Raw genomic sequence first — 27,149 nt, 5'->3', positions numbered from 1 at the left:
TGTACATTTTGTTGTTTGAACATGAATAATAAAATACTTTAGATTTCCAGGGAGCAGCAACAAATATCAGACTACTTCAACGAGCAAATAAGGCTGTTTTCACTTACCCTTATTCTTCAAAACAGATGGAAAGCAGTTAAAATACAAGATAAAGTAATTAGTTGAAAGTACCACCATTGCTACTTCTTATTTCAATTAAAAAGTGATCCAAAATTTTAAAGTAAAATACACCAAAATTGTCTGGAAGGGCAAAAATATACTCTCAATAAATAGACCTTTGATCAACAGATGAGGAACATCTCAAAAACAGTCAGTTTTTGAGATGTTTTTGACATCAATGTTTTGATGACATTGATGTCATCAAAACAAGAGCGGCTGGACGGCCAATAGACAACAGAGTCCAGACAGTAATCCTCTTTAGCCTAATTCCTGACATAACGCCCCTCCATTCACACTTAAACAGATATTCTGAATTTCATTGTTGTTCCTCATCTGCTCACCCCTGATTGGTCAGCCAGGAAGCAGATGCTGCTGATGTTGACCTCATAAACAATATCAGAAAGAGAAAAGCAGGAGTTGCCAAGGCTTAAAAGGTAGAGGGGCATCAAGGTTGCTTTGTGTTGCATCTTTCACTTAAAAAAAAAATTAAAACTACAAGTAAACTCTGTAAATTTGAATATTAGGAAAAAGGTCTATTTCTTTCATTAGTGCAATACAAATAGTGAAATTCACATATTATGTAGATCAAATAGATGCCAAATACGCTTTTATCTCTAGTAGTTATTATGGCTTACAACTAATGAAGAATCAATGTTAAAACATAATTGTAACAAACAATAATTAGAAGTTTATTTACCCATAAACTGTAACCATAAAATTATTATAAATAAATGTTTAAAATACTTTATTTTGTATAAATTTATTAATATATATAATAACTTTAACTTTTAGAGTTAGTCTCTTAATTTAGTTTAAGAGATACTAAAAATCAGCATTTCCTGACTACACTGTTAACAGAACTTTGAACTTCTTTTCTTCCTTTGAGTTCATGTACAGAGACGTAAACTTAGCTGTTTTGCCACAAGATGGAGTAAGTGAACCGAAATTAGTCAAGCGAAGTAAGCTTAAAAGCATGTTTTCAACAGAAGCCTGCAACTCCAGAGAAACGCTCAAACACATGAAAATCAACAGAATGTTTGTTTTTAATTTAAATTTTTTACTTGCATGATTTGGAGAGGCACCAAAATCTCAAGAAGCTGTTAAGGTGTTGTGACAACACCTTCCTAATTCTGTTAATTTGTCATCTGTAAATTTTACATTGAGTGTGAAGGGTTTTCACTTCCTGGTGTGCTGAACAGGCATGACATGGAGGAATGTTTGACATCTGAGCAAATGGAAAACATTCCCATGGTTGTGATCCTAACAAATGAGTCAGACAAAAGCACTTTGCAAAGAAACGGACGAGTGGTACCGGTACTTTAAGACAAGAAAAACATAGCTCTAGTTTAACAGGACTGGCTGCTAAAAAGCCTTCTGTCCACATGTGTAAACAGAGAGCTGCTCAGCATGTACAAAGCTAAGTGAGTCTAGGAAAATCCCTATCTAGTTACCATGACAGGATACAGAGAACTAGAGACGCCTGTAGTGATGGGTGGGGCAGGCCTGCCCATCAACACAAGCCCCACACTGTCACTCGTCCTTCACTCTGTAATCTTGTCCATATTAATGACACCATCTGTCACTGCTGGACTGTGAGAAACCTGCTGCTGATTATTTATGAACTCAATAAACTCGTGTTTACATCTCAGATTTGGATATTCATTCTGATGAATTTGACTGTGTGACTATTCCAGTCAAGTTTGGAAGCCAGGAGAAAAAAAAGCAGCTTAGTTAGGATTTATTTGACATGGAAATAGATAAATTAATTCAGATGAGATCACAACAAAATAACCAAACATCTGCTTAACTCTTTTTTTTTTTTGTAATCTAAGAAACACTAAGGGATTAGAACATGTATTAGATGTGGTGAAATGAGGGAATCGGGGCATAATAACACCATAATAAAAAGAGTGAACTAAAACTAAAAATATAGAACTACTTAAAATTAAATAAAATGAGATTCAAATGAGCATAATGTGAACTGTCATGTTTTTATTAAACTAGCTAGCAAAAAATTTATCCAGGCAAGAAATTTTACAAAGAGAGGTGGCGAGATGTTAAAAATCTGTAATGGGCTTTCTAACACATGAATATGACTGGATCTATGCTCTGCAATCCTTAAAAACCCTAAAGGAATGGTTACATTCACACTGAGATTAAATTACATGCAGGTGAGCTCTATTTACCAATCAGGTGTCTTCTGAAGGGAATTGACTCCAATGGATTTTACTTAGGGGTTTCAGAGTAAAGAGAGCTAAAGAGAAATGTATTTCATATTTTCAAAATAGAATAGCTAAAGGTATCTTAAAATACTAAATTAAAAAGATATTCAGATGTGCAATAGTGATTCTTTGAGATTAGATGAATTTTTAAGACAGAACCAAAAGCTTTCATGGGAGTACGTTGCAACAGAAGAAACTCTTCCTCTTCCTTCTGGTTCTACAACACATCGGTCTTCTGCCAGCAGTGCGGGGGACTCTCTTGAGTTAGCTGTTGTTCCAAAGTCCTGGAACAACAGCTAAATGCAGCCAATCAGTTTCTCAACAGACCGAATCACAAGTTTTCAGTTTGTCTTGCCGCAGACAAACTGGTATTGATGTGGGAATGAAGCAAAGTCTCACACATGCACACACCTCCGGTCTCTGCCCTAACTTGCCCTTTTACCTTGTTTTGCAAAATCAGGAAGACAACCATGCGGAGATGTTCTTTGCAGCTCTGAGGGTGACATCTGCCAGGTGTTTAAGCCTCAATAATCGGTGCAAACTTAAATAAAGGCTATGTGATCACTGTGAGAAAGGACAGAAGTCGTACCGCTTTTGAAATCAAACTTTGGTAGACATGCGTATTAATGCACCCAGGTCAAACCTTGGCCTTCTCCATCAACTCCTTTCATGGTTTTCATTAAATCACATTTAAAAGTCCCAGCTGGAAAGCATGAGTGTTGTGAGAAGAAAATGGATCCAGGTAACAGATATACCTGCATCGTGTGGCGTGTACAGTCACACGCCATGATCAGAGTCAGATGACACAATTGATTCCCCAGGAAACCAGCATGTATCAGATTCCTCTCAAAATAAACAGTTTCCAAACGAACCCAACGCACAGGTCAATGGACGTGTTATCTTCTCAGGCCAATCCATCTGAAACCTCACAGCAAGGAGGTGAAAAATTATTCCTAACTTTAAAATAAAGTCTGAAAGGTTCTGAAAATAAATTAAATCATATTTGAAAATGGTGAGCAGAACAGAAAATATTCAGACCTGCTGGTGCCCATTTAATGACAGATTAGTTTGCCAAAAGTCTCTACTATATGTGACAGACAATAAAACATGGTTATAAGTTATACTCAAAATACCACCTCAAGGGGTGTTTGTCTCTGCCAGCCAGGCAATGGCTGTCCAGACTCATACAATAAATGCATTGAAGAGCTGAAAACCTGTCAGAAAAAGTATTAAAAATTCTTTATAGGTGGTTACCGAAAGTGATTTTGGAAGAATGTATATAAAGTTGATCCAACAACAATCTTCAATGCTTTTTAGGTTTGGGTGCCAGTGCAGATTCTTAAATGAAGCTACATCACAAAAAGCTATAGCCTACTATAACTTCTATTTTAGGTATGAAACCAGCATTTATACTGTATATTTTGAACTTCAGACCTGCTCTGAAAACTCCCAAATAACCAAAAATAATGGTATGGCACAAACAACTCATGTTTTTTATGCTCCACTTTGACATAATGCTGCTTTCCATATATAAGCTTCCATATAAAACTCTCTGTATTTACCTGAAGGTAAATACAAAATGATATTTAAAAAATCACAAAATAGTCTATTTACAGGAGATGTATAATCTCCCACCAAAACATTTGTTGCAGTTTTTACCAGTGAGTGTTGAGGACCTTTTTAAGTTCTTGAACTTTGGTCAATCATTGCTAAGCCTTTTTGGCCATTGTATTGATTTAGCCATTTCTCAGACTGATAAGAGCAACTTTAGACAAAAAACTTGTTTTCTTGTAGCCATTTACTAAATTACTAAGATCAACTATCTGCCTTTCTTGAAAGACAGGATTTTTTGTTTTTCTCATTTTGAGAAGTGGCAAAGAAAAAGTCAAACCATACATTTAAAATTGTTTACATTGAGTTTGTATACATTTTTAGGGGGAACCACTAACATTTGATGTTGTGTGAAATGAAATATTTAAAAGTTTTTCAGGCATGTGTGCCTCTTGAAGCTACTTTTACAGAAGAAAAATGCCATTGGAAAGAAGCAATAATATCAAACACTGACTTGAGTTGCTAAACTGGTGAAGTAAAATGAACAAAACTATCTTTAACAAGACTATCAGATGTATGTTGTTCTGACATTGAATAACCAAACCACACATTTCAAGAATGGTGGCTTGATAAATTTACAAAACAAGCCACATACTTATCAGCGTCCATGAAGAAGTGTGCTGGCAAACATTTTCCCTTCTCTGACAATAACCTGTGCAGTTGGAGTAACACCACAGTCACACATCTGCATATCTTGACAATGAAACAATGTTTTCATTTCATAAATGATCCCTGTTGTTATTAGCTGGTTTCATTAGCAATGAAACCAAGCACTAACCCAACAAAGAGAAAAAGGAACATGATGCAACAAAACCTTCTGGCACATTTAGTGGAAGTTCAGATGAATAGCTCCAACTTTTAGCAATCCTCATTATTAAAAGTGACCTAAATATGACTGCATCTCACATGTGGGTGTGGTGGCTCTTCAGCTATTGTTAGAAAATCCTACTAAACGGTCTGAAAACCCAGTTGCTGTTGTGAAGCTGTTGCGCAACTGTTTAGGTAACAGATAATCAAAGCCAAACATTTTTTGGGTGTCTGCATCATTCTGTTTTTTAGTGTTGTCTTTCGCCTGTTTCTGGTTTTTCAGACAGAAATGAGTCTCAGATATTAAATCTTACTCTGCCAATGCATAAAAAAATTATTTATAAAATGTATAGCCTTTAAAATAGTATTTTTGTTCCAAAATAAAAAAGTAGTCACAAAGCTATGCCAGGAACTATTTTGAGGGAATAATTTCCCTCAAAGTAACAGTTAAAGAGGCAGTTGATTACTTCCCGCCAAGAAACAGAGAGAGCGAAACCATCTCAAGTGAGATTTCTCAAACCTGTTCTCCTGCTCTTCTTTGTTTTTGTGCCATGTGGAACAACAAGGGTGCCTTCTGCTGTTGCATGTTTTGTCTCTGTCTAAGGCAGTGCAGTATTTCAGCCAATTGAACAATTCTATTTCAGCAAGTTTTTATAAAAAAAACCCCACATAAGAAGTCATGGAGTTGCAGCAGCAAATCCATCCAAGTGATGTTAAAACTGATCAGGATCTAACAGCTTTAAAAGGAAAAAGCCTTAAGCTTTATGGAGTTTGAAACTTTTGTTGAATCCTGACAAGACGTTTTAACTAAAGACAGAATTTGTTTGGAGCACAATGTGTTATCAAAAAACGTCTATTTATAAAATAAGAAGTCATAGGGATGTTTCACTACATCTGTCTCAGAAGGTAAAGTTCAGATCTGAGAAGGAGTCCACAACCAAATTGAGCATAGCCAAACACCAAGTTTTAGCTACTTGCTTCAGTTTCTCTGATTGGATTCTCTGATTCTCCATCTGTCATGTTTTTTATCACTTTGAAAATGGTCAAATTCAGACTAAAGAGAGTCTGCTGCTACTTATAAAGATGATGCAACTGTTGCGAAGCTCAGCTGCAAAGGCAAAAAAATAATCAACAACAAAATGACCAAACCATTTAAAGTAGGAGTCCAGTCCTCAAGAGCCATTATCCTGTAACTATTAGATGCATTCCTTCTTAATACATATGGCATAAAAGATAAATGACTTGATAATACTTTCTCTTTACTTTCCTAATAAGTGATGTATGGAAATACATCAGCTTTCAAAAGCAGGAAGTGCACTGGGCTGTGGGTTGCAGATCTTATCATAAGATGGTACAACACAACTCATTTGTTTGATCATTTAAATGAGAACAAAAAAGTTGTATGAAAGCAAAACCAGATCCAAACACCATCCATGATCATAAAAACACAAGGCTATATGAATTTTACCTGGTTGCATCAACTATGGTATTCATTTTCTGTTCAAGTCTTTCCTACATAAGTGAGAAAACAAGTAACAAATAGCTTTTTCCTAATATATTGCAGGTACAATCTTTTTCAAAGATAAAGATGGAATCTGTAACTTGTGTCTCCCAGTCATGGTAAACTCAGAGGAGTTGGTTTGATTTTTATCTCTAGGAAAATTTGGTTCCTTTCTCCATGGTTTTTCTCATATCTGCAAAACATAATCTGTAATTTCCTCCAAAAACTGCTGTGTAAAATTAAGCCTTAAAAGCAGCGTAGTAGGCCTTATGTGAACTTCGATCTAGAGATAATTCAAGAGACGAACTGGTGACTGGAGTGTGATCCTGAAAACTTGCAAGTAAGAAAATATATTTTTTAAATCTAATCTTTTTTCAGATCAGTGAACATAACACATAAGTACCAGGTTGCTGTAATAACACTCTTCAGTATGTGTGCTGTTACTTAAAGAAGACAAAAAGGTAGACATTTTTGGTATCAGTGAGGTGTTTAGAGATCATGATAGATTAACTATAGAAATGCACCAACATAAAGACACTATTTTCTACAGCATGTTGAGACATGTCCAAAGTCCATTCAGGCTGCAAGGGAATGAAAGAGAGCAAGAATTTCAGCAGATAATATAAAGGATGAACGAAGTACAATATAAGTGAAGTACACTATAATCCCTGTTGAGCTTTCAACTTGTGATTGAACATGCTGGATTTGGATATGTTGTCAGATATCTCAGGTCAAAGCTTTACAAAAACAAGAGATTAGAAATTGCCCAAAAAAATCTTTTCAGTAAATCTCTATTTTAATCTGAAATGGTGACGATTTCAGATTAAATCCCATATGCAGTTAAAAGCTTCTATTCAATGCCTATGTGCAATACTTCCCAAATATCTTACACAAGATTTAGTTAGTCAACTGATATAAGATTCCACTTCTGGGAAGAAAAGTCTTTTACCAGATACTGAAAAAAAGGAAATCAAATTAGCAGGTTCAAAAGGCCTGATCCTGGCATGCAAGCTGTAAGCAAACTCAATCAAACACAAAGGGCTCAGTTTTTCTGGTTTCCTCAAAGAAATATCTAAAAGATCAGGAATGTGAGGAATCTCAGGGAGTGTTTCGAGCAAACAGGTGACCTTCGAAACGTATCTAGCCAGGGCTGTATGACCTAATCAGCCGTTAACCAGGGTGTTTTTCATTAAACTGAAGTCAATTTTTCTTGAAGCCAGCAATACGGAAAAGTCAGGAGAAGGAGGAGAAAAACCTCTTGTCTAGTTTTGAGTCAAATGACAGCATGATATGAGCAGCAAACACATATAAACATTCAGTGAGTAACTAAAATAAAAAAGAAACTCCAAAGACAATTAATTTTGACTGTTTCAAGACACAATATGCAACAACATCAGATGAGACAAAGCAGAATCGATGGTTTAACAAAACTAAAGGCTTTAGAAGGTCAGAGTTTATCACAAGGCCTGCTTCTGTTCAGTTTCTCTGATTGGAGAAGCTCCAGTTGCCATGTTTACAGAAAAGCTCCACTATAGGAGCAAAGGGTAAGATAAGCCTACAAAGGGTTCGGATGAAACGGCAAACAAGGAATCCAGGCAAACCTGCTCAATCATGTCCAAGAGAAAATAAAAAATTAAAATATCTGATCTGCTGACATCACTTTGCTCGGTGTGCACGTTGAAGTTAAGATAAGATAAGATGATAAGATGAACTTTATTGTCCCAAAGAAAATTTGTCTTGGGTACAGATAGTTATTCCTACAGCTTGTACCAATACTTAAAGAAGAGCATTGCTAATACTACAGACTTATTACTTATTTTACTGTTCTGAGCATAATAAGCCTTAACTTGTTTTCGGTCACAATTTATGTGAAGCAGAATCTTCTTTGTCAGCTTAACTGCTATATATTTGCTGGTGGAGACGTTGATATATGATATACATCATGTTTACATATCAGTCTCACACACAGCGTCTAAAGAAGATGAACTTCCCTGAACAGACGATAACATGAAGGATATTTGGTCTGGGAACTTCTGCTGGTTGTATCTCATTTCTGTGTAACAATTTTGTTAAGATTTTTATTGACCCCTTTGAGTTATAAATATCAATATGCATCATGTGAACTTGAGTGGCTAAGTAAAAATGTGCAAAAATGTCATATTTACCTAAGGAAACAGGAATTCATTAATTACCAAATAAAATATTAATAAATTTAAAAACTGATTTACAGTTGGCTACAGATATTTTATAAGAATTATTGAATATGTGTTCTTAAATTAGTGTGAGAAAAGCTAATGCGGTAAAACCAAGTTTACCTTAAGACTTTTAACATATATACTAGGGACACCGAAACTTAAGGGCAAATTACACTAAGCTACTGACTCAGCTATTGAACTGGGTCTACAGTGCAAAACTGCTCACAAAACGTGAAGTAAATGGGAATTAAAAGAACATCGAGAAGAAACTGAAGAATGAGAACCTGCTTCAAAAAAATGGAGGTGAAAATAATTTTTCTAAAGTAATTTGGCCGATGTGTCTCAGAGTCATAAACATCATAACATATTTCATCACAAAGTCAAAGCTGCAAATCCTTTAGTTACATCCTAGTTTCCCCGTATGTGCACATGCCTCTTAAGTACAATTGTTACGGCTTCATATAAAATAGTTTCAGTTGACAGGTAAGCAAACCCAGAACCCTGGGAGCCTCCCCCTTCCTAACAATCCTGGCATGGCTTTTAATTAACTGGCACTTTGCCTGTCATACCAGGCTATTAGTGATTGGGAGGCCTTAGCTGGAGGGACTCACTTTTCTGGGCAAATGTTGAACTAAAGCATAACTCGCTTCTGTAATAAACTTGCTACTTTGTATTTTAGGAGTTCCTTTCCCCATCAACAGCATCTATTGTGCTATGCTTGTTGCCAGCGCTACTTCAGTGATCATTGCTAAGGGCTCAATCACAGACTATGTTACACATAAATCAAACATTCAAACTTCAACCTCTGTAGTAATAAGCAGCTTGGTTCCCTGAGGCCTGGTGCTTTAAGGTGGAAATGGTACATAATTTAAAAAGCATGTCCGTAGGTGCCGTTATACATATGCGTAAATGTTTTTCATCTTTTTTGTTTTAGAAAATAAGATCCAAATGAGTGCATGAACTTAAAAGATTGAGCTCGGATGGTGTAAGCCTCTAAAATAACTTTGGAAAAGAGGACAAAAGGACCTTATCTCTTCTCAAAGTTTGCTTTCTCAAACTGATTTTTTTCCCCAAAAAAACTAACAAAAAAAAAGAACTGTGCAAAAGTTCTGCAACTGACTCCACAAATGTATGTCTGAGTCAGCTTTGACGTCAATGTATTGCAAAAAGAGACAGTTAAACAAATCAAAATAGAAAAAAAAGACTGTCTAGATTTTCCTGTGCTGTAGGTTTCATTTGGTGATATGAGACTGAATGAGTTTTGGATCACATGGAAATCCCCAACACCCTCCCCTCTTACGATCTGAACTTCCACTATGAGAACATGAAGCAAAATAAACGAGCAGAGGCTCCTCCGTCTGTAAAGCAGTGAGCCAGGATCATAAGTGCTGCCAGGCAAACACAAGTAAACAGTCCTGAGAAACTAAACACGGCCTCCAGTTTTGTTGTTTTTTCTAAGCACACTCAATAACAAGGGAAAGCTAGGTTTTTTTTTGTTTGAACATGAAGTGTTAGTATTTCATGTCTTCTGCATTAAGGTGCAATTAATCTGCTACTAGAACTGTAGCTAGAACTGACAGTTCACATTGCAATGGACTCAAAGAAAATTGGTCTCACAAAGAGAAACTGTGCTGGCAAAGAAAAGCTTGCTGATATACGAGTGTGGCTCTACAAGCTCCAACATGATCTGCAAAGAGCAGCTCTGGGAAAAGTCAAATGTTGCTGCAACTTTCTTGGTAATTTATGAACACTTTTCTCTAAAACAGGCTCTCTCAAAGCAGGTTTCTACTCACTATTATTTAGAGACAGCCAATTCTTGCCGTATGTTGTATCTAGAGGGTAAAGAATGAAGCACTCCTTAGTTAATTTGGCACCAACATTGCAGTAAAGTACACATCGACAAGATGTACATCTTGTCCTCGGCTTTTAAGGAACACTAAATTCAGGTGAGTAATTGAAGAACAGAGATATTTGCACATCAAACATGATGATTTGTCAGGCCAAAAGAGGGAGTGGATGTCTGCATCCAAACATCCAAACAAACACAAATCTCTCTGGGAGACAGCAAAGACAATATTTGAAGACGTTTCCTCTTTTTCTCTTCTCATCTACAATCAAAGTCAAATCTGACTTATTTGGATATATGCAAGAGATTGGAAGGAAATAGCAGGAGTTTTTTTCTTTCCAATTTATTACATGTATGAAGTCTAATTTTCAGTCTACAAACCCATCAACCCCGTGTTGTCATTTAAAAAATAACTCCTAAAATGTTATGGGACAAATAAGTTAATGCATTTATTAAGACAATTTCATAATGCTTTTGTTTAAGCATTAATCTAAAATACTATGTCTATCATGCACTTTTCTTTTCTTTCATGTCTTATATCTGTAACTAATTTCTGTAATAGAAGCCAAGATAAAATGTCCAAAAGTGTGGGAAGTAGCCTAGTGCTAAACTTTAAACACAGCTGCTTTGCTGATGACCAGTAAGAATATTTAGCAATAAAATTTTAGAAGAAATTCCTGCTCCTCATCAAAAATTTTGTCATTTTCAAAAAGTTTAGTGTCAGTGATTGTACAATAAAAATATTAAGAAATGTAGGTGTGGACATGAGAAAACGATCATCCAATCGTATAAAATACTCAGAAGAATCAACAAGCAGAAATTCTTTCTCTAGAAGTGAAGAAATCCTCCTAAAAACTGAATGTGAAAGCAACATAAAGTGTTTCTTCAATAAATAAGACAAGATGTTTGATTTTAATGTTCAAATATAACACTTTAAAAATAACCATCTTGCTTTCTGGCAGGCACATTGGTGGACTTGAGATGTTAGGGAGATGATTTGTAGATAAAAGAACTCAGCATTTTGGAGGTATTAAGTCAAACAGACTCTTCTATACATTTAAGTATTTTAGATCAACTAAAGAGCAAGAGTTGACTAGAGCAACCTGCAAATGACAAATAGCAACATTCCTTCTCTAAAGCACAGCCCATTCTCAGAAGGACAACAACAGCAGCATGCGCTGCAAAAACTCAAACATCAGTTTTATCTTATCCAACTGCAGTGTGACTCCGGCAGGGTTCTCCTTTAGTAATTCTTACATGGAAAACAGAGATGGCTAAATGCCGCTGTGGTGTGTGATTACACACAAGAGGGCTGAATGGCAGAAAGGGCAGAGTGACAGCAGTGTTGTTGGTCAGAACTGTGATCTGAAACCCTCCATCTGTGAACCTACAAGTTCAGATTAACCTCTTCAGCAAGCTCTAACTTCAATAGTAGATCATTTATCCATCCATACCCTCTACCAGATTCTTTAATAGTAAATGGGGTTTATTAGTTAATTTAAAAATGTTTACTCAGACACCTTAATTAGAGATCCACAGAAGAAGCTTTGCTAGATCTTCTGGTTTTCTTTGCTGTCTTGTTTGTAGATTCCAATTTTGCCCAAACCAGCTTCATGATGACGACAGTACTCACAAACTCAATTTATGTAAACTTTGTTTAAGTGGGATAACTAAATGAAACAACCATTGATCATCTAATTAAAATTCAAAGCAGGGTTGGTAATGGAGGTAGTACACTTTAATCCAACAGAAAATGAAGCAATTCCAAAATTATCCCCATTTTTTAATCACAGTGTACAGTAGCTATGTGTCTGAACCTTAACAAAGTGGTGTTTGTTGATGCTTTTATAAACCAAAAAAGAGGGAATTTAGCTTTGATATATTTAATCTGGCTGTGCTTTACTACTCAACAAATAATTTGGCAAATGAAGATAAAAGATAAAAACCTTTCCGTTATATTTAAAGGATGCACCAATCAGGGACTTTGTGACCAATTTCAGTAGAAACTGTAAAATTCTGACCCTCTGATGATAAAAAAAAAAAAAACAATAAGATACCTTTTGTCTCCTTTCTGGATAAATGTGGTGATTTGAAAATATGTTAGTAGAAAAACAAAAGTTTCAATGCCGTTTCTCAGTACAAAACAGTAAAACCTTTAAGCTATGGATGGCGGTATGTCTAAATAAAACATAAAATGTCCCATGCACCATATCACATGATATTCAACTTTTTCTCTGCCAACTGTGTCTTGAAACACTGACCAGTTAAATCGAACAATTCTTTCACACTAAAAAAGCCTGCATATTGTGGGGTCTCACCATGACTGTTTCCATGTTGATGGGTCTGCTTCCCTGACTTCTGTCCTCCCTTGTGTCCACCATGATGACCGGAACGATGTCTATCAAGGTCCAGGTCCAGAGGGGGCCCCATACCGTGGTTCTGCCCATTATTGAAGTTGTTCTTCCTCTTCTTTCTCTTGAACCAGCTGAAAGCTCGACCAAAGGAGCGAGTGCGCTTCTTTCGGCCTCTTCTGCTGTGTTTTTCCTGGGCAAAGACATGGATCACGTCTTGGGGAAGCAGCTCCCCGACTCCCAGGGAATCACGATTTGACATGCCGCCTCACGATGGAGCTATGTCCTGAAGGAAAGATGAACATGGAATTGTTAAATATATATAAAAAACAAAAAAAATCTCATTTCTAATCTCACTCTCATTTTTTAAATACATTTTTTAGTACAAATCTGTTATGATTAAGATCAAGTTACTCAAAAGCATGTTATCATTCATCAATTCAGTCAGGTGCAGTTTATCAGTTTGAAGATAACAATCTTAATCCAATAAATAATTGACATGCATGTCTGAGGTAGTGCATGTCTCTGTGGGCAGTATTGTGGCCTGAACAGACCCCCACTCCTTCCTCTGAACCAAACTCCACCGTCCTGCAAACAACGAACTGGCACCGCTCCCTTCATTCCATAACACAGAGTCATGATTCACAAGGCCGCACCCGTAAGCTCATTGCACTTTTACACACAGACTGGGAAGAGCTTTACAAAAAAATAAAGAAAGACAAATAAACATCATCGAACAGTTTGCAGATAAGCATTCCTATTGAAGTCTGTATTAAGATTTCTGTGGATTTTCTGTTTCTTGCTTCAATGAACTGTCGTTTAATGTTTTTTCATTACAAGTTCGGTGATCTCATCCAGCTCCCATTGCTTCCTTCCTCCACCCACCTCTTACCTTTTTATGTGCTCTCAGATGGATTTCCTAGCATTGCTTTAGGGGATCTTACACTTGGCTTTGCCAAGCTGTGCACTTTGTTTGACACTTGTCATCAAAATTACAGGCTAAATGAAGGAGCCAGGTATAAAGATGGTAGAAATCGGCATTTGCAAAGCAACAGGTGGTGAAAGGTTGTGTCACAGTTATTAATTATAAGAGCTTCTAAACGATTTCTGGGTGCTCTCATGCAGGAAAAAACACTTTCTAACTGATGTTTGTGAAATGTAACCAAACATATTGTAGTCTGTGGAATCACTTTATCGCCACATGACGAGACATGACATCAAACCACAGAAACCTGGATCCTGTTCTCTGAATCAGTTCAGCATACAGATACAGAGCTGAGATAACTTTGATGAAGGCATATTGTATGACTTTATCTGTATCCAGCTACGTCTTGTAGGTGAGCTCCCTCAATCTTCTCACCAGGAATAAAAAGTCTTAAATTCATCTAATATTGCAGCAGCTTAATTTGAAAAACGTAAACAGGTTAGACACTGCCAGAATGGGAAAGATGTTAAAACAAGTGGTTAAAGAATTGGTGAGCTACATAAGCTGTGAGAAAAAAAAAGTTTTTTTTTGATAAAATTTTCCCATATCAATAGTTAGAGGAGTTATTAAAATCTTTAAAAACTGTAACTGTGACAAACAAGGCTAGACAAACAGCAATGTTTATTTAAATACAGTACTATGAAGATAGAAATTAATAAAAACATCTTCGCAATCTTCAGCAAAAAGTCACCAACTGTTATGACATCTTCCTTATGCCAGCCGAGCTGCATGGGAAGCATGGTGGTCCTACCAACAGAAACGTAAACAACTAGAGGTCTTCTTTGTCTATGGGATCAAACCTAAGACGTTTTGCTTTAGTAAAATTAAGTTTGAATGGGTATTTTTTGACACAAAATACTATTTGGGCTTGGCAAAAAAGATAAATATGTGAAAAGGCATTTCATGTTGCCTGTAAGGTAAAGCAGAGGAGATGTGACGCTGTGGGCCCATTTCCCTTCCAAAGGCCTTAAACTAGAGAGCAGTCACATGTACTCACTGATTGACCAAGACATTTTAAATTAAAGTCTGGTGAACTAAAATGAGTCGCCGTCTGGTAATTTTGATGAATAATGATCAAAAGCAAATGGCAATCTGCAAAAAATTTACTTTTTTCTAAGGCGAGCTCAGTCATCGGATCATAATCCAAATCAAAGAGAGCAACAGAGAGGGCCCAGGAGTATGGATGACCTAAAGCAGTGGTGTCCAAACCTTTTATCACAAAGTCCAAAACTGTTGAGTTAAAAGTACTCACAGGGGAAAAACATACGTATTTTCTATTTATGAAAAAAGCAAAAACTATTTTTACAATTGTACAATTCTTTTCACCTCATCATTTTTTTATTTTTTTTATTTTATTGTCTCTGTTCTCTTTTGTATGTAATCTGGACTCAGAGTCTGTAATAAAAAAAATCTATCAGCAGCAATAAACTCATCTCATTTTGTTCTAATGAAACAAAGTAATCTAATTTTAATTGAAAGAGGTCTTTCAATAAAATCATTTTAGATCTTATACTTAAAATTACTTTTTACATTTTCTCTCTTTAAACATGGTAGCACAAAAAACAGGATACAATACTCATAAATTTTGCCATTAATATCTTCATCTACATATCATGTGTATGTTCTCAGCAACAAGAACGTTACCTACTCGTACACAAACTCTTGCTTAATAAGATGAATACTTAATGTTGTCTACCTCACATTTTCCATTTTAATGTTTCAATTTGTTTCCATCTACTTGAAAAGCTCTGCATAAAATAGAAATTCTAACCAACATTTTTTAAATTAACCCTCTGAGCTGGTGAATCAAATTTGTGTCATCCTTGATATATGGGTCAGGGGCCGCTCCAAAACCTTCCTATGGATGCACTCCTGATCAAATCTGAAATGATTTAATATGGAAGAAGCATCTGCATTCCAATGAGTAACCCCACCAACAGCAAAATGACTCTATCTCCTCTGAGGAAAAGTAACATGGCTCTTTTTCACTGCGTGTTTCTCCTGCTCCAAATTACAGTCATTTAGGCATGACTAACATCCAGGCATCAGTATTTGCAACACTGGCCAATAATCAGACAGCTTTCTCAGGAAAAAATGGCCAAGTTTATTCTCTTATATCCCACAGGCGGCTGAAAGTCCAACAACTTCTTGTGTTACTAACAAAGGAATGAGATCAAGGAGAACTCTGGGTTGTGGCAGAGACCACCCAGAGAACCCCTATCCGTGTAGTCTGGTCTTGAAGAGTTGAGTCATGCTACCAGTGTTGTGGTTACACAAAAATACCTGAAGATTCCAAGATTTTCAAACAGTCTAACAGGGCGAGGCACCGAGTTTAGACTTCTAAAAATATCTTTGTTCTTTTTTTTTTTTTTTTTTTTTTTTTTTTTTACAATTCGATTCAATAACGAGGTTCCAGACTTTCAATGTCATTGTTTTCATATTAGAAAATAAGCTCAAAATGGATTATTTTCTCAAAACCACGGCACCTCCATTCTAATTATAGAGCTACATGGTGGCACCAGACAGAACCTAACCCGACATTCTCGGTTTACAAAGGTTTACGGACAAACTACAAAATCTAAATGCATGATCTTTAAAACAAGCTTTCCTACAGCTAAATTTTTGCGGTTTTCGTAGGTTGGCCTCAGTTCTGCAGAGGCATACATATGTCCCAACCTGCTGTTTATTTAGACCTTACTCTTGGACAGACGATCCCATTCTAACCACACAAACCTCTAGTCTCTGTGTCAATAATACCTGCAACACTGACTCTGACGGCACACAAAGTAGACTTCAGCAGGAAAACGGTTTTCGAGACTCAGTGTACCCATGTATTGATCGAGCACGTCTGACAGCTATATGCTCTGCAGCTTGAGGACACGAATTCCAGAACACGTCTGCATCTTCGCTCCCCTTGGCAGAGACGTCAAGTAAAGTTGAAGAGATGTAAAGCAGCGACACCTGCTTTGCCTGAAGCGAGGCTCTGCTGTACTCATACATGAGTTAATTCAGGACTACATCACACAGAGGCCTATGCACCACTGACAAAGGATTGTGGAAGGAATGAGAGAGAAGTCAGAGGAACAGATGTCTAAAATAACAGCACTGTATAGGTTTTCTAAACCGGCTGAATGGGGAGCTTTAATCTCTCCCAAACTCTGAATGGGCTTGGCTTTACAACCCTCTCAGACCTGTGTGTATTCCCATTGCTTGTGCAACTGTTCCAAGTGTTTTCTTCCACTCAACGTTCCCTTAATGCGCATAGATACAGCATTCTGTACAACCAGCCTCTTGAACAATGACCTTTTGTGGCTTCCTCTGGTTGTGAATGATGTTTGTTAAACTACTGTCAAGTCAGCAATCTTCACCATGAATGATCAGGCCGTCAGATAACATTTCTGTAACTTGAAGGGCTATTAAAAGGGTTAGGCCTCTGTTTTCTGTCACATTTAGCTGTTTCAGATCAGATGAGTTTAAATTCAAAACAGTTCTCAAAATATTTCATTTATTAAGAGAAGAGACTGTCCAAGCCAAAGTTGCTATTATGAGAAAGTATTACTCCCCGTTGCTCCACCTACAGACATAACTACTGAACTTTAGCTTTGGAAGTAACTGTCAGTGAGACTTTGGGTGTTTGTCAGATTTAGATCTAGATTTTTACTAAGCTAATGCAAATATTCATTGTAGTTTTTCAAGGTCTTCAAAGGTAGGCTTGCTGATACTTGACCCAAGTGCACTTAAGCCTAAAGTTATGAACGGATCAAGGAATAGTCTCCTTCTGGACTTTCTGGTAGAGAGCAGATTTCATGGTTCCGTCTATGATGACAGTTCATTCCATTACATTAAATCATCTCCAGACCGTCATGTTTGACCATCAATATTATGTTTATTTTACAAAATGTACTCACATCTGTTATTGAATTTCTTAAGATCGGCCATGATGTGTTACATTTGAGATCTTTTAGGGGACAAAGAAAAAATAAACTTTAGCCAATAACTAAACGTCAGCTAACTAATTTTGTTAATCACAGTTATTTCATGATAACTGGCCAACACTGCAAAGAATAATCAGGCCTGCAGAGAGGATCACCAGAATGCACAGAATTCAGCACTTGTACAGGTCTAGGATCAGGAGAAGGCTGGTTAAAATTTCTGCAGACCCCTCACATCCTGGACACAAAGCATTTAAGACTTTTACCTTTCAGGTTGGCACTACAGAGTGATATTTACATAGCCAGTGCTGAAACGATTTCATTCTCCAGGCTGTCACGCTGACGAATACCCAACAGTTAACGTGTGCAGATTGATACTAATTCAAATCATCTTCCCTCTTTTTTTCTGAAACAATGTATATGAACACTGCGACGGACTAACAACCTGTCCAGGGTGTACCCCGCCTCTCACCCGAAATGTCTCCCTGGAGACAGACACCAGCACCCCTCCTGACCCCACTCAGGACAAGGGTGTAAGAAAATGGACGGCCGGATGGATGTATATGCACATATTTAGTTTTTCCCAGACATTTTTCATAAATGTTTTAACTAAAATTACAAGAGAAAGAGATCTTGTTTGTGTGCACAAATTCTGCAAATAAAGCCAATTCTGATTAACAAAGAGGGCAAGGGTTATTTCCAGGTAGAGCCAGGTTGATTTGGAAATATTTCCTCTCAATAAGTAAAATATAAAAACTGCGTTCTGAATTTACCCACCTCATCTTTGTCTGATATTTAAATTCATACAATCTGTGATATTTTCCAGTATTTGTTGAACTTCATAAAGCTAACTCTGCACTCCAGTCAGCATGTATTGATTTTGTTGAGGCCCCTCAAAAGTTCAGGTTAGCTCACTCGCTGCTCAGTAATCTCTTTGGCTCTGGAGCCAAAGAGGAGAAATAAGAATCTCACAGGTAGTGAGTGGCCTGGGGGACAAAGGAGGGGGCTCCAGGAAATGTAAATGCAATCGCAGTGAGTCACACAGGGAAGCCGCCTGACTAGCAGACTGTGCTACCTCATGGGGATAAGGCAAGAGGGCGTGGCGGTGATACAGACAGCCACCTTTGTTTGTATTAGGACTGGCTCAGTTTATACATGGAGCCATTCACATCTACACCTCAGCTGCTGGTTTCACATGGCACAGCCTCCAGAATGACAGATCAGAAGATTAATATTTCCCTTATAGGAAGTCGAAAGGATGAAGTGGATAAACTCCAGTTTTCTTATTAAATCAACACCCGGAGTGGAAAATAACAGTTTTCAGCTTTTACGACTGTTGCTAAATCGCAAGTGTTGAGCAAAACTGGTGTTACAGTGAAGCACCTGGAGGCATCAGTTAGGGCGTTGGCAGTCTTCTCTGGGCTTTATCAAACAAAGACGAGCATTGGTGCTCAAGAACAAACTTAAGTAACCTCATCTGAACGGTGAGAGCTTGACATACAGGACCGGCACAGTGATTGTTGCTGTAAGAGGAAAGAAACTGGAAATGTTCTAAAGAAAGAAAAAGAAGCTCGTGAGATTGTTAACTTTTCTTTTTCTTTTATGAGCCAAACTTTGGCTCAAAAGTTTCCAGTCATTTGTTTTTCTTCCATGACATGCTTTGGCAAAAGAACTGAAAGATAATCTCATTCTGACATATTGTGGTCTCTTTGTTTGCTGAGAGGATAAGATTACAGAAAACAGCCATGTAGGTAACAAGAACAACAAAAAGCAAACAACAACAAGCGCTGTAGGAAAATAAAGGCACAACCCCTCCCTCCCGTCCCCAAAAAAATAGTCTGGAAGGTTTTCTCAGATTGTACGCCCTCTGTGTGTGCATGTCGGAGGAGGAGAACCTGTGATAGAGGGGTAACGCAAGCTGGTGGAGCTTGTGAAGCTGTCGCAGCCATGCAGCGGCTTGTCTGGTAAGAGCGGCAGCAGCATTCCTGAGAGATTGATAATTACCGACTGAAGAACTCTTCTCTCAACTCTGCTTTTTCACTCTCCAACACACACACAGTGTGAGGTTGAGTCCTCAACCTCACACTGTCACACGTCCCTCCTAAAGTCCTCCTTCCACAATTGGCCACATGGAAGAAAACAGATAATAGCTGGCACATGGAAGTCATTTAGAGATAATATAATATGCAGTTGCGTGTTTCCACTGAGAGAAATTTGGCATTCAAAGAGGACAATGTTCTGCAACTTTTTCTAATGACTTATACATTTAAAAAGGACTAACAATTTATCATCTAATCTGGTAATTGTGTTATTGGTATTAAAGTGTGCCAGTGTTTTAAAAAACAGCTCATATTTCCAGTCTAACTCTTCCTAAGATTTAAAAGTCATCGATTAGAGATGCCAGAGGAAGTGCCAGAGGTGGGAGCATAGCTCATCACCGCCGGTCAGTTCACAGGTGGCTGAGATCAGGCTTTTACATTTTACCTCAGAAGAAAGACAAGTTAAAGGAATCCTCCTCAAAGCTCGTTCCTAACCCTCAAGCTTACATTTTGCTTATATTTCATTACTTCTGTTAAGTTTTTGCTCTGCTCAAACGAGAATAAATATAGGTTGCACAGTTAATAAATTTTAACATTTTTAAACAACTATATATCATATTCCACATTTTCTGCTACCTATATGCAATATGTGATCAAAAAAAATCTGTTGCAGGGCTATTAACTGTTTACTCAACAAATGAAGGCATATTGACTCATGCGTGACTAACTATTAAGAAATGCTGGCAACTCATTATGCAAGCTTCCTAAAGGTGTGCCCCAGTGCTCAGGGGAATAGGGGTATCCTTTAGAAACAGGATTCATGGTAATGTTTTAAAAAGTTGGAAAGGATATCTGTTGAGCAGTGACTTTAGGCTGCATGCAAGCAGAAACCCAGACTAATTAACATGTTGATATCAGGTTTTTAGACTCTCAGAAATCCTCTAGCACAGCGATTCTCAATCCTGATCCTCAGGGCTCACAGTCCTTCATGTTTTAGATGCATCTCTTCGCCAATCCAGTGACTGCATTACCTACTCAGTATGCCATCAAGTTCTGCAGAAGCCGTTAAATCACCCATTTGTGTAAGATAGATGTGTGGCAGAAGGGAAACACAAAGACTGCGGGACAGGACCACACAAACAAAGGATGTAGAGGGTCTCATTAGCTTCGCTTCTAAGGGTTGCCAGGAATCCAAGTTAGGACTGCAGAGCTTATAGCCCCCTGCACTGCCTGGTCACTCTTGAAAACAAAAAAAAATAGAAACTGTCGTGGAGCAGTACTGACCAAGTCACTAAGAGGGCAAACACAGCTGGACAGCAAAGGGGTTTAAAAATACAACCTGGCATTGCTGAGTATCTGCTGGGACTCAGGGTTAAATTGAAGCTTTCTCAACCGAAGAGGCAGAAAAATGGAAAGAAGTCAAAGAAAAATGATTATAGTGAAGAAAATAAAGCATTTTGGCCCGAAAGACAAGTGTGGGAACAAGCTTGTTTGCATTTGCAGACCGCCTAGCCTCCTTACAATATAAACTCACTTGAATTTACATAAGTGCTGATGAAGGCTTACTGATAATTTGCTCATCTCTTTGATTAACAGCACCCCGTTTCACACTCATGAGCCATCCATTTCCATACTGACACACAGATCACTCAGTCATGTGGCTGTTACAGTACTGATTGTTCTTCCTGTTGCCTTGTCTGGACAAGCGGCTTTGACCTTTCCTCCACTGAGCAACTCAGCCTAAGCCTGACAGTAGTTTCACAACAAAACAAAGCATCTTTTAGGTTTTCTGAAAGGGATGCACCAGCAGAGGCAGGGATCGGATTCAGACTCTTTCCCTTGAATTTTTTCACCAATTGCTTTGGCCAAATCAGACCAGAGGATATTCAACTAGTATTTCACAGGCTTCTCAAAATCTACTGATTTACCCATGATTTTTTTTCAGCAGTGGAGTCTTGTGCAGTGAATGGGCATATAAATTGTGTGGTTGAGTGCATTCCTTATTGTTTTGTTTGAAACTACTGTACCTGGTCATTTCAGAAGAGAGATTTCAGCAGATTTCTTGCATTTATTGTGATTTTTGCAGTTTCTTTTCATCATGTGTTCATTATTTTGCTATGAACACATACCAAAGTGTCCAGTTAGCACAGTGCAAAGCGTTCATTGCAAAGTAATGTGTTGGAATACTAATGGATTAGCATTCTACCATTAGCACATTTTGACTCAAATTATTGTCCTTCAAACACAGAAATTGGAAGAAGCAGGTCAGACTGCAAAGAATTGGAGAACATTGGTATCAAGAAAATATGTGCATCTCTATTTTCTCAAGTTATATAATCTATTTTAATGTCTATCTGGATCTACAGCTGAATCTTTGCTCTTTGCTACTGCTCACATACCACAACTGTAATTTCCTTTGGTGCAAGCCTTGGCATGGCATACATGGTGGAGAAGGAACACCAGTAGGTGACACACCCTTTCTAAACAAAAAATGGCTTCATCTTGGCCTCAACTTCTCAGTATGAAACCAAGAAATCGCAACTAAAAAAGAAACAGAACCCCAGCCCTCACTGATCTGCAAAAGAAAAGTTCAAGTCCAAATCTTTAATTTGTCCAAAGTTCAGGAGATGCAGCAGACCAGACAGAAAGGATGAAATTCCTTGCCCGTAGAGGTCCACTAACAAGCAGTGCAAATGCATGGGCAATAATCAAAACCAAGTGCGAGAGAATCATGTAGTAAGGAAGCATTTCCAGCTGGGTGAGAGGAAGGAAACAATAGGGTTTATTGTCAGAGGTCTTAAATTACCTATGCTGGATTCTTCAAAGCACTACACTGTATTTGATTACAATGTAGAACATCGGGCTTAACAAGATAGTTTCTCTTTAATTAAAAAAAAAATAATCCTAGAGCAGAAACGTTAAAAACTGGATAAAAGAAAACAGAAATTGTATTGTTAAAGTAAAGTTTATAGCGCAAATGTTTTCAAATAACTACAAATAAAAACATATTAGGGAGTTTTGCGTCAAAGCGTTAAAAAAAAAAAGAGAAGCTTACCTTTTTAAAAACTTTTCGAGATCCGGTTAGGGTTTATTTACTCACTCTCCATATGAAGCGTCTCTCAGGGGCTTCATTTCTCTCCAGCTCCAAACTTTTTTTTTTTAATATTCTTACTGTCCGACAGAAAACTTCAGGTGAACCATTTCCGTGAAAGCTTCAGCGCGCTACACGAAACGGCAGCATTTACTCGGCTCCACTCTGTCAAAGCAAAACGGAAGAGTTTGCCCAGCTGTCATGAGCTGTTTGTCTGTCTGTCTGTCTGTCTGTCTGTCTGTCTGTCTGTGTGCGGACGCTCCAATGAACCAAGGCAGATAGGAAGGGAGTGAAGAAAATACCACCGAGTTGGTAATCCCACCTGGAGGAGGCAGGGCTCAGGTAGGGGAGCGGCAGCGGTCGGCGAACTGAGGACATCTGGTGGGGAACGTGCAAAACTGCGACAAGCTATAACCTTAAAAAAAACAACACAAAACAAATCCTCACATTTTACTGCTAAGATGTTATTTTAAAGAAAAATAATTAATTTGAAAATTAAAAAATATTTATGCTTAATTTTTTTTTCTCACATGTCCATACGACAAAAACTTTTTTTAAAAAAGAAGCTTTTTTTAGTTAATTAGACTGTAAAATATTTTTAACTCATCCGTAATGTGGTCCAGATTTGCAAAATCCATTGAAATGTAAAAACAATAAATAAAAATACAACAAACTTATTACTTATTTATTTAGGAAATATTTCAAATTGGTTTATAATTTCCTAGTGCAGCACCTCGGAAACTATCCATACACCCTGATCCTTTCCACATTTTCTCATGCTGCAACCTGAAACTTCAATGTTTTTTTTATTTTATTTGATAGCCTAACACAGTGTAGGTAGTAACTGTAACATGGAGAGAAAAGGATAGTTGCTTTTTAACTTAAAAAACAAAACATCCCCACATCATGATACTTCTGCTACCAAGTTTTGTGTTGTGTTCAGGTCGAAGTATAGTTTTAGTTTTCTGTCACACAGAGTTTTGCATCTTGACCAAAAACATCAGTTTTGATCTCGTCTGATCAGAGCACCATCTTCAATATGTGTCCTGAGTCCCCTTCTGGTTTGTGGTAAATTGATAAATCCAAAATATGAAAAAGGGTGTAAAAGTACAAGTGCACAGTATAGTTTTGCAAGGCAGCATAGTATTGGGGTTTCTAAGACTACAATATTCCTTTAATTCTGCTCATATCTTGATGAAATTCTTTTATGTGTCCCAGATTAGTGCTCATTTCCATTTTTCTGAGTGAGGCTTGATAGACCGTATGCAAAATTGCTGAAACAAATACATTCATTAATCATGCAAATATTACATCCAGAGGAACTGGTTGCACTGCTCTTCTAATATTGCAACACTTTCCTGGATGATTTATGGTTAAAAGTTAATGAAAATAGTTGGTTTACACCACAATATCACTGGCAAACTAAGTGCACACATAAAAACAAGCTGCTGATGTGTATAAATATAGACTTTGATGCCACATAAGCTGGTCAAGACACAGTCTGCTCCCCTGTCACTGACACAGATCGTGATTCCATGAGAGTCCTAGATAGAGTTTCCCCTCCATACCTCCTGTGTTATTAATAAATACAAAGTGATCCTGTGTTTTCCTGGAGACATACGGAGAGCAAAGAACTACTTAGCACTAAAGAACAAACTCCACTCAAAGGTTTTGAAACACTGGGGCTGGCATCTCCAAAACAGTGAGTAAAGTATACTTAATTTGTGTTGTTAATCATCTCCATGATTTGATCATGAGTAGAGAGAACAGCAGTTAGTCAGGATAATTAAGTATGTTAAACTGCCTATTTAAGAGGTGATTATTAAAACCGCTGACGTGATTTAAAGTTGATTATTTCTTGGTTAATGACTGTAAAGTTGTTTTGTGCTTCAGTTTGTCATGAGCAGAAAACAGCAAGTGGAGGATGGCAGCAACACAACATCCACTGAGGAATTACACAATGAGGATATTTCAAAACATGATGTACACATTGACTCTGAAACAGCCCTGTGTGAAACTACACTGCTCAACACACTAAAGATGAACCAGATGGGCATGAAAGCTCTGGGGGAACTTTTTGAGTACTGGATTCAGCAAGTGTTGGGTCTGGAGAGGCAGAGGGACGAGCTGATCCAGGAGCTTCTCGCTCTGAACGAACCTATGCTGCAGGTTGTGGAGCACCTCAGAGAAAAGCTGATGGCGGCAAGGAGGCTCCTCACTCTGGCTCAGCTGGATTATGTCTCCATGCACAAGGAAGTGGAGCAGGTGAAGAGGAAACTGTTCATCGCAGCCAGAGACTGTATCCAGAGTCAGGTGACGCTGGCTGGACAGGAGTACGAAGTGGCTCAGTCTGGTCTGACACAGGTCTGTGCACATCCTGTTCACTGTCCCTGAAATGTTTCTCTGATTCACAATTTTTAATCATTCTTGTTGTTGGAACTATTTATTCTTTATTTTTACTACTTTGAATTTTTTCCACATTTATTCTCAGTTTACTTTGTTTTTTGATTATTTGCCAAATATAATTGCAGGTTAGTAATTGTTTATTTTATTATTATTTTTTGATTTCATTATTTCCTAAGCTAGATAGGGAGAACTGTGTGTGAACTTTCTATAAATATAGGGACTGGTATAGGAATAGTTTGATCTTTATTATTTGCTTGCCAACTGGAAGAAAAAATACAATCTAAAAAGCAAACGTAAAATTTTGGATATTGGCTTATGGATTGAACTTTTATGTGATGTTTGGTTTGACAAACAATTGCCACAACACTTGTTCTGTGCATAATCATGTCTGTCTTTGGGAGATAAAGCAATGTAATTATATATAATTTACATTACATTTTGTAAAATTTTCAACTAAAGTAGCAAATAAGTGAAGATTACTGTCATTTTGTTTAATTTTTAGCAAAGTAAACTCCTTGTGCTCACACGCTTTTTGATGCCATTGTCATATTGCTGGAATTAGAAATTTTATTTTATTATATTTTATGTCCTGTTTTGGCCATAATAAATTTGTGCTCACCAGTTTACATTCGGCACCTTGCAAAAGTATCCAGTCACATTACAAGAACAGGTTTTATTGTAGACTTGTAAGTCATATAAATTTGTGGTCTTTATGTAGCCAAGTGTGAAACAAATTCAAGAGGTGTGAATATTTCTGTAAGGCACTATTTGTGCAAAAACTTACCGTATCTCTGCTCCTCATGCTCTGTTTATTGATAGGAGGAACTGAAGGCCAGTCTCCATGATCTGTCCCATGAGTTGCACCAGCTGCAGGATGACCACCAGAACCAGCTCACCTCCCTCAGAGATCAAGCCTCTAGACCGCGCCGGTCAAGGACCATGAGTGATGTCAGTCAGTGTCGGCAGGCTTCCATCAGGCTGCAGCGGAGGCTCAGCGGCAGCGTAACGGCACTGGAGGGCTGGTACGAGCCACGCATGGTAGCCCTGCTGAGGAGAAGGCAGGCTGGGGAGGAAGCTCTGAGAAACTGCAAGGAGCAGGCGATGGACCTGAGAGCCAGCCTGGCTCCTCTGAGAGAAGACATTCGGAGGCTGGAGGTGCAGAGATCCTGTCTGCTGAAACGGATCAATCTTATGGAGATAGAGAGGGAGGAGAGGACAGCACATCACAAGGTAGGACTTGTCTCTAGAGAAACATTGATGTTTAGAATGCAGTAAACTTGAAGGAAATTGGATTGTTTGTACAGGAAATAGTGGAAGAACTACAAGAGACACTCAGAGAACTAAAATTGGAGTTTGAGATTCAAAAAACCTTCAGGACTGATTTGGAGCAGCTCACAGAGGGCCTGAAAACAGAGCTCACATTTTTAAGGTAAATCTACATGAATCTGTTTTGCTTTAATTGAGAATCTGTGTGACAAATGACTGAAAACTGTTTTGTCTCGCAGAGGAAACGATGAACTGCATAACATTTCTGAAGAGGAAGAACAGTTATCCATTTCCAGAGGCTGAAAGCAGATCAAACCCCAGAGCAGCTTAAAAGTTTACATCATGGTCTTGCAGACCATGTTACTTTAAGGATGCATTTGAACCTTCCTGTGGACTGATCTACAAGAAACAATTTCAGTGGCTTTTAAAAGCAAAAACTGCTTCCACAACTTTGAACTTAAGCTGTTGCAGATTTTCTCCAATATAAGCAGTCAGAATTTTACCAGATTATGCTTCTCAGAATTAGACAAGTTGTAGTTTGAAGTTTGTATTTTTAACTTCAACACCATGAAAATTTATTAAAAAACGAACACTAGTTTTTATTAAATTTTCTTTTGCAGCAGAAAAGAAAATTTTGTGCTGCAAAAATGCTGCAGTTTCTGCATTATGCTGACAGAAACTGCAGCATAATGCAAACATTAACATAATTCACAATTTATAGAACACCAAGTCTTGCCT

General features: G+C 37.7%; 2 protein-coding genes across 2 annotated transcripts in view; one reads left to right on the top strand and one right to left on the bottom strand.

Moving 5' to 3' along the window:
* Window positions 1–23,017, bottom strand: part of LOC102229350 (uncharacterized protein KIAA1522 homolog) — a 30,443-nt gene extending 7,426 nt beyond the window's left edge. The window contains exons 1-2 of the mRNA XM_023353052.1: window positions 22,704–23,017; window positions 12,660–12,978 (exon numbers count right to left, since the gene is read on the bottom strand). Coding sequence (XP_023208820.1) covers window positions 12,660–12,954 — 295 coding nt within the window. The 5' untranslated portion in view covers window positions 12,955–12,978; window positions 22,704–23,017. The remainder of the gene's footprint in view (window positions 1–12,659; window positions 12,979–22,703) is intronic.
* Window positions 23,018–24,288: 1,271 nt separating this feature from the next.
* On the top strand, window positions 24,289–27,093 carry LOC102229611 (syncoilin-like). Its single transcript, XM_005806159.3, has 5 exons — window positions 24,289–24,441; window positions 24,633–25,103; window positions 25,965–26,375; window positions 26,450–26,574; window positions 26,651–27,093. Exons 2-5 carry the CDS (start codon window positions 24,639–24,641, stop codon window positions 26,712–26,714), a joined length of 1,065 nt encoding a protein of 354 aa, XP_005806216.2. The 5' UTR covers window positions 24,289–24,441; window positions 24,633–24,638; the 3' UTR covers window positions 26,715–27,093.
* The last annotated feature ends 56 nt before the right edge of the window (window positions 27,094–27,149 follow it).

Source organism: Xiphophorus maculatus, chromosome 19, assembly GCF_002775205.1.
Source record: "Xiphophorus maculatus strain JP 163 A chromosome 19, X_maculatus-5.0-male, whole genome shotgun sequence".
Taxonomy (NCBI): Eukaryota; Metazoa; Chordata; class Actinopteri; order Cyprinodontiformes; family Poeciliidae; genus Xiphophorus; species Xiphophorus maculatus.
This window is presented reverse-complemented; position numbering and strand designations above follow the sequence as displayed.